The sequence below is a fragment of the Bos grunniens genome, chromosome 3, assembly GCF_055505025.1.
Source record: "Bos grunniens cultivar Pamir isolate PY7600 chromosome 3, Bosgru_T2T1.0, whole genome shotgun sequence".
Lineage (NCBI taxonomy): Eukaryota > Metazoa > Chordata > Mammalia > Artiodactyla > Bovidae > Bos > Bos grunniens.
The window spans coordinates 103,160,627-103,168,926 of NC_141167.1; the positions used below are offsets into that span (position 1 = coordinate 103,160,627).

The window sequence follows — 8,300 nt, forward strand, 5'->3', positions numbered from 1 at the left end:
TTTCCAAGTGTAACACTCCATGATATCTATTTCTTCTATTAACCAGTTCTTAACCACAAAGCTCAAAGTTTCCTATAGAATAAAAAGAAATTATCACCAGTGTAAAGAAATAGTGTCACTAATTTTTAAAAAATGACAAGAAGAAGTAACACCCTGAAGGGGTAATGCAAATTTCCTTGAATCAAAGTTATGCCTTTGTAATATCCAAAACTTTGGGTTAATTACTTTATTAATACTTTATTAATACTCATTCAAAATAATAGTGTCTACATGACTGTCCAAATCCCAGCTGTTTTGAAATATAATTTGAATGGCCATAAGTTCCAGGGTGTATATTACGGACTGTTATATTGGATCTCATTAGTTCTCCTCTATATTCAGGTTTGTCCCTCTTTTCCACATGACTGGAATCGTGACTAAAATTTTCATCTGGAGAATGTCCAGTCCCTAACTGTCCATAGTCATAATTGGAACTGCCATAGCTGCCATGTCTCCAAACTTGGCCTGCACCATGATTTTGGAACCTTGAGTAGAATGCAGACATTCTTTGGTTGGTCACAGTCTGATTACCTGAACCTCTTGAATGACCCTTGCTGTCACTGGACTGACTAACACTGGATTCCCTATGTCTGCTGCTTCCAGATCCAGTGGATGTTTCTCCATGACCAGTTCCAGAGTGTCTGGAGCTGTCGCTTGACTGCTCATGGTGGCTCCCCTGTCTTTGCCCAGTGCTTGATCCAGACCTTTGGTGGACAGATTCACCGTGGCTCCCTTGATGGGACTCTGAGTGCCTAGAACTGTCTCCAGTCTGGCGATGGGAAGATCCATGTTGATTGCTTGAGCTGGAACCGGGCCTTCCATGAGTTGTCACGGACTGTCTGCCTGAGTCTTCTGAATGTCCTTCACTGTCACTGGCCTGACTAACACTGGATTCCCTATGTCTGTTGATTCCAGATCCAGCAGAGGCATGTCCATGTCCAGTTCCAGACTGTCTGGAGCTGTCCCTTGACTGCTCATGGTGGCTCCCCTGTCTTTGCCCAGTTCTAGATGTTGACCTTTCATGGACAGATTCACTGTGCCTCCCTTGATGAGATGCTGAGTACCTAGAACTGTCTCCTGTCTGGCCCTGGGAAGATCCATGTTGGTTTCTTGAGCTGGAACCAGGCCTTCCATGAGTTGTCACGTTCTGTCTACCTGAGTTTTCTGAATGTCCTTCACTGTCACTGGCCTGACTAACGCTGGATTCCCTGTGCCTACTACTTCCGGATCCAGCGGAGGTTTGTCCATGACCGGTTCCAGAGTGTCTGGAGCTGTCTCTTGACTGCTCATGGTGGCTCCCCTGTCTTTGCCCTGTGCTTGATCCAGACCTTTGGTGGACAGATTCACTGTGCCTCTCTTGATGGGATTCTGAGTGCCTAGGACTGTCTCTTGTCTGGCCATGGACAGATCCATGTTGGTTTCTTGAAGTTGAACCAGGCCTTCCATGAGTTGTCACGGACTGTCTACCTGAGTCTTCTGAATGTCCCTCACTGTCACTGGCCTGACTAACGCTGGGTTCCCTGTGCCTACTACTTCCGGATCCAGCGGAGGTTTGTCCATGACCGGTTCCAGAGTGTCTGGAGCTGTCTCTTGACTGCTCATGGTGGCTCCCCTGTCTTTGCCCTGTGCTTGATCCAGACCTTTGGTGGACAGATTCACTGTGCCTCTCTTGATGGGATTCTGAGCGCCTAGGACTGTCTCTTGTCTGGCCATGGACAGATCCATGTTGGTTTCTTGAAGTTGAACCAGGCCTTCCATGAGTTGTCACGGACTGTCTACCTGAGTCTTCTGAATGTCCCTCACTGTCACTGGCCTGACTAACGCTGGGTTCCCTGTGCCTACTGCCTCCAGATACAGTAGAGGTTTGTCCATGTCGAGTTCCAGAGTGTCTGGAGCTGTCTCTTGACTGCTCATGGTGGCTCCCCTGTCTTTGCCCAGTGCTGGATCCTGACCTTTCATGGACAGATTCACTGTGCCTCTCTTGATGGGACTCTGAGTGCCTAGGACTGTCTCTTGTCTGGCCATGGACAGATCCATGTTGGTTCCTTGAGCTGGAACCAAGTCTTCCATGAGTTGTCTCGGAATGCCTACCTGAATCTCTTGTATGTCTCTCATTGTGGCTCCCTTGATTGGTCTCTGAGTGGCTAGAACTGTCTCCTATCTGGCCATGGGAAGATCCATGTTGGTTTCTTGAGCTGGAACCAGGCCTTCCATGAGTTGTCACGGACTGTCTATCTGAATCTCTTGCATGTCCCTCTCTGTCACTGGCCTGACTAACACTGGATTCCCTATGTCTGTTGATTCCAGATCCAGCAGAGGCATGTCCATGTCCAGTTCCAGACTGTCTGGAGCTGTCCCTTGACTGCTCATGGTGGCTCCCCTGTCTTTGCCCAGTTCTAGATGTTGACCTTCCATGGACAGATTCACTGTGCCTCCCTTGATGAGATGCTGAGTACCTAGAACTGTCTCCTGTCTGGCCCTGGGAAGATCCATGTTGGTTTCTTGAGCTGGAACCAGGCCTTCCATGAGTTGTCACGTTCTGTCTACCTGAGTCTTCTGAATGTCCTTCACTGTCACTGGCCTGACTAACACTGGATTCCCTGTGCCTACTATTTCCGGATCCAGCAGAGGTATGTCCATGTCCAGTTCCAGACTGTCTGGAGCTGTCCCTTGACTGCTCATGGTGGCTCCCCTGTCTTTGCCCAGTGCTGGATCCTGACCTTACATGGACAGATTCACTGTGCCTCTCTTGATGGGACTCTGAGTGCCTAGGACTGTCTCTTGTCTGGCCATGGACAGATCCATGTTGGTTCCTTGAGCTGGAACCAAGTCTTCCATGAGTTGTCTCGGAATGCCTACCTGAATCTCTTGTATGTCTCTCATTGTGGCTCCCTTGATTGGTCTCTGAGTGGCTAGAACTGTCTCCTATCTGGCCATGGGAAGATACATGTTGGTTTCTTGAGCTGGACCCAGGCCTTCCATGAGTTGTCACGGACTGTCTACCTGAATCTCTTGCATGTCCCTCTCTGTCACTTGACTGACTAACACTGGATTCCCTATGTCTGCCATTTCCAGATCCAGCAGAGGTATGTCCATGTCCAGTTCCAGACTGTCTGGAGCTGTCCCTTGACTGCTCATGGTGGCTCCCCTGTCTTTGCCCAGTTCTAGATGTTGACCTTTCATGGACAGATTCACTGTGCCTCCCTTGATGAGATGCTGAGTACCTAGAACTGTCTCCTGTCTGGCCCTGGGAAGATCCATGTTGGTTTCTTGAGCTTGAACCAGGCCTTCCATGAGTTGTCTCAGAATGCCTACCTGAATCTCTGGTGTGTCCCTCACTGTCACTGGCTTGACTAACACTGGATTCCCTATGTCTGCCATTTCCAGATTCAGCTGAGGTTTGCCCATGTCGAGTTCCAGAGTGTCTGGAGCTGTCTCTTGACTGCTCATGGTGGCTCCCCTGTCTTTGCCCAGTGCTGGATCCTGACCTTCCATGGACAGATTCATTATGCCTCTCTTGATGGGACTCTGAGTGCCTAGAACTGTCTCCACTCTGGCCATGGGAAGATCCGTGTTGGTTTCTTGAGCTGGAACCAGGTCTTCCATGAGTTGTCTCAGAATGCCTACCTGAATCTCTTGTGTGTCTCTTATTGTGGCTCCCTTGATTGGTCTCTGAGTGCCTATAACTGTCCCCTGTCTGACCATGGGAGGATCCATGTTGGTTCCTTGAGCTGGAACCATATCTTCCATGAGTTGTCTCAGAATGCCTACCTGAATCTCTGGCGTGTCCCTCACTGTCACTGGCTTGACTAACACTGGATTCCCTATGTCTGCCATTTCCAGATTCAGCTGAGATTTGTCCATGTCCAGTTCCAGAGTGTCTGGAGCTGTCCCTTGACTGCTCATGGTGGCTCCTCTGCCTTTGCCCTGTGCTGGATCCTGACCTTTCATGAACAGCTTCACTGTGGCTTCTTTGATGGGACTCTGAATGCCTAGAACTGTCTCCAGTCTGGCCATGGGAAGATCCATGTTGATTTCTTGAGCTGGAACCAGGCCTTCCATGAGTTGTCACGGACTGTCTACCTGAGTCTTCTGAATGTCCTTCACTGTCACTGGCCTGACTAACACTGGAGTCTCTGTGCCTACTGCTTCCGGATCCAGTGGAGGTTTGTCCTTGTTGAGTTCCAGAGTGTCTGGAGCTGTCTCTTGACTGCTCATGGTGGCTCCCCTGTCTTTGCCCAGTGCTAGTACCTGACCTTCTTTGGAGAGAATCACCGTGCCTCCCTTGATGAGACTCTGAGTGCCTAGAACTGTCTCCTGTCTGGCCCTGGGAAGATCCATGTTGGTTTCTTGAGCTGGAACCGGGCCTTCCATGAGTTGTCACGGACTGTCTACCTGAGTCTTCTGAATGTCCTTCACTGTCACTGGCTTGACTAACACTGGATTCCCTATGTCTGCCATTTCCAGATTCAGCTGAGATTTGTCCATGTCCAGTTCCAGAGTGTCTGGAGCTGTCCCTTGACTGCTCATGGTGGCTCCCCTGTCTTTGCCCAGTGCTAGTACCTGACCTTCTTTGGAGAGAATCACCGTGCCTCCCTTGATGAGACTCTGAGTGCCTAGAACTGTCTCCTGTCTGGCCCTGGGAAGATCCATGTTGGTTTCTTGAGCTGGAACCGGGCCTTCCATGAGTTGTCACGGACTGTCTACCTGAGTCTTCTGAATGTCCTTCACTGTCACTGGCCTGACTAACACTGGATTCCCTGTGTCTACTGCCTCCGGATCCAGTGGAGGGTTGTCCATGTCGAGTTCCAGAGTGTCTGGAGCTGTCCCTTGACTGCTCATGGTGGCTTCCCTGTCTTTGCCCAGTGTTTCTTGACCTTCTGTGGACAGATTCACTGTTTGTCTCTTGTTGGGATTCTGAGTGGGTAGAATTGTCTCCTGTATGAGTCTGGACAGAGCCATTTTGATTCCTTGAACTGGACCCTGATCTTGCATGAGTGAATACGGATTTCCTACCTGTATCTCGTGAATGTCCTTCCGTGTCTCTGCCCTTCGTGATGTTTGACCCATAGTTTTTACTGTGACTGGATTGAAAATTCGTAGTCACTTTGTCTTCACAAACTTGATAGGAGTCATCATACTCTGATCCTATACATTTTGCACTTGTTTTACCTTTATTTTCATAACCATGTTCTTCTTCTTTTTCTTCATATCCCCTGGTTGGGCTAACACTTGACATATGCCTTCTTTCTTTTGGTTCAGTAGAGCTTGGTCTCCTTTTCTTTTCCCTTCTTGACTCATGTTTTTTGCTACATCCATGTCTGAGTCCAGAGGTAGGTGTGTCACCTCTTCTTTGTTTACTTCCAGATTTAGATCCATGTCTCTTTTTTCCTCTTCCTCTTGGGCTCTTTGATCTGTCTTGAGTCTTTCCATCACTTCTTGAATGACTGTACTTTCTTTCTGTTTCTTCTTTGTCTTCTTCTGTATCATCTTCTTCATCTCCGTAGTGGTATGTACACTTTTTCTGTTTTTGTCCTGCTCTCTGTAAATTCTGTCTTTGAGTATAACTATAATATGCTTGAGCCACTTTGAATACCATCAGAAAAAACTCTGTAAAGTCTATTTTATTGTTGTGATCTCTATCGAGGATATACATGAAAACTTCAGCGGTGTCTGGGTCACCTGGATTCTGTAAACAGGGAAGACAGGGAGAGTACATGAGAGTGACTGAAGTGGAAGATTAAATAATTAAAATGAACTTTGGAAATGTTAATTCTTGCTATATAAAAGTAGAATCGAATGTTTTCTTTAATAATGTTTGTTTTATCTTGACTTAGTAAACAGCTGTTGGTACTGTCCTAAAAGACCTAAATCTTAATGCTAGGATGGTGACACAAAAAATTTGATGGGGTATGTTCTTCTTTTAATTCTTTAAGTGTCAGCATTTTGTAAATTTTTTCATGGAATTATCTTTTAGACATACCCTCTTTACATTCTTGAAATTAGGGGGAATATTATGATAGGTTAACTTTTGTTTACTTCTTTTAAACAAATATTTGTGTTTTCCATAGACAATGTGTGTATGTGATATATATTGAGGAATAAAGAGCTGAACAAATTATATGTTTTGAAATAAAATTATATTTGTTCCTATTCCAAGAGAAACAACTCATAAAGATTTCACAGTAATATTTTGACATTTTTTGATGCAGAACAAAAATGATATACTGTTTTATCTGGCAAATAATGTTTACCTTCAGGATGGGCCGAAACTCCACTTCCACCAGTTCCTTCAGCTCTTTTTCACTCAATGTGTCAGTCTCCTTATCTGTTTTTGAATATTTGTGGAATATTTTGATGATGTCATTGATGTTTTCCAGGAGGGTCGACATCTTTTGGAACTATAGGTAAACCTAGAAAGAAGTTAAAGTGTACATTATTTCTTTTCTTTTGTAGGTCATATCAATTATGATGATACATTTTCACATTTATAAACCTACATCTTTTCCTAGGTAGTCCAGCTTTAAAAATGGAAGATGGCCATGAAAAACTTTTATCCATTGTCTACATGATGAATATCAACACAGAGTTTGACTGGACTGCCAACATTTTGGCTTTGATATCTCTTTTTTTTTTCTTCTCCACATCAAACTACTCTTTTATTTGCACGCCTAGAATATCATAAGTCACAAAATATCAAAATATCTCTCAAAACTCACTTTTCTTTTTTACTTTTCTACTCAATAGCTTTATTTTTTTTAATTTATTTATTTTAATTGGGGGCTAGTTGCTTTACAATATTGTAGTGGTTTTTGCCATACATTCAATGAATCAGCCATGGGTGTACATGTGTTCCCCATCCTGAACACCCCTCCCACCTCCCTCCCCATTCCATCCCTCTGGGTTATTCCAGTGCACCAGCCTTGAGCACCCTGACTCATGCATGGAACTGGCGATCTGTTTCACATGTGATAATATACATGTTTCAATGCTATTCTCTTAGATCATCCCACCCTTGCCTTCTCCCAGAGTCTAAAAGACTGTTCTCTACATCTGTGTCTCTTTTGCTGTCTCACATACAGGGTTATCATTACCATCTTTCTAAACTCCATATACATGCATTAGTGTACTGTACTGGTGTCTTTCACAGTGGAATTTAGATACTCTCACAGACCTTTGGCAAAAGCTGCAATAGATTCTTCCTTTCCTTTATCTCAGAAGATGATGTTGATTTTTATTTCACTGAAAACTTGTGATCTATTAGGAAAGAATTTCATTTTTTCAGAATCTGTCCATCCAGCCTATTGCATTTGTATCCACATACTTTAACCTTCACTACTGTTTTGTGGATAAATTGTCCTTCTGTCCTTTATTTTGGCACTGGATCTCACTCTCTCTTGCCTATTCAAACAATTTGCTTTTGTAGTTATTCACTGTTTCTCCTACCTCATCAATTTCTTTTTTTTTTCCCCTGAAACATTCACTACAGCATGTGTTCATGCTGAAATGTCCCTTATTTATATCCCCCCCCTCATCCTACATCTTCCTTTATACACCACCTGGTTTATCTTTCCTCTACTATACCAAAACCCCTCACAAGATAGAACTATATTTTTTCTTCACTTTCTATTTTCTTTTATTCAGATTATCTGTCTCAAAAATCCACTAAAGCTCTCATGATGATTAAAAAAATGCCCTTTATCTTACTATGTCCAAATATCCATTTTCATTCACATGACTGATGTATCAGCAGCATTTGATGCAGATGGCTACATCCTCCTTCAGAGACCCCATTCTCTTCCGTTTTTTTCTTCTGACCTCACTGCCTGTTTTTTTTTTTTAGTCTCTTATTCCAGGCTCTAATGTTGTTGTGCCTGAGATTGAGTCCTTAGTTCCTTTTCTGTATTTTATGGTCCCTTGGGTGGAGTGGAGGGGTCTCAACTGGCTGTGTAACTTTAAATCCTATGTATGGGTTGACAACTCTGAAATTTATATATCCAGCCATAAGGTCTCCTCTAAGCTTGACATATGTATGATGTATGACTTATGATAGGTACATAAGTACCTATCAAATATTTCTGCTTGGGCCTAAAAGAGATTTTAAATCTACCATGTTCATGACAGAAGCCTTAATTTCCAACTACTTTATGCCACCTACCTCTCCTCCCCAGTTATCCCTATCTCACTGATTGCTCAAGCCACAAACCTGGGATTTAGTCTTGGTTATCCTTTTTCTCACATCCTGTGTCTAATTCATCAAC

At 44.3% G+C, this 8,300-nt stretch overlaps 1 protein-coding gene across 1 annotated transcript; it reads right to left on the bottom strand.

The window, feature by feature from the left end:
• Positions 1–247: 247 nt before the first annotated feature.
• LOC147376484 (uncharacterized) lies at positions 248–6,446 on the bottom strand. Its single transcript, XM_086394066.1, has 2 exons — positions 6,294–6,446; positions 248–5,728 (listed from the first exon to the last, which is right to left on the bottom strand). Exons 1-2 carry the CDS (start codon positions 6,429–6,431, stop codon positions 248–250), a joined length of 5,619 nt encoding a protein of 1,872 aa, XP_086250192.1. The 5' UTR covers positions 6,432–6,446.
• Between the last annotated feature and the right edge of the window lie 1,854 nt (positions 6,447–8,300).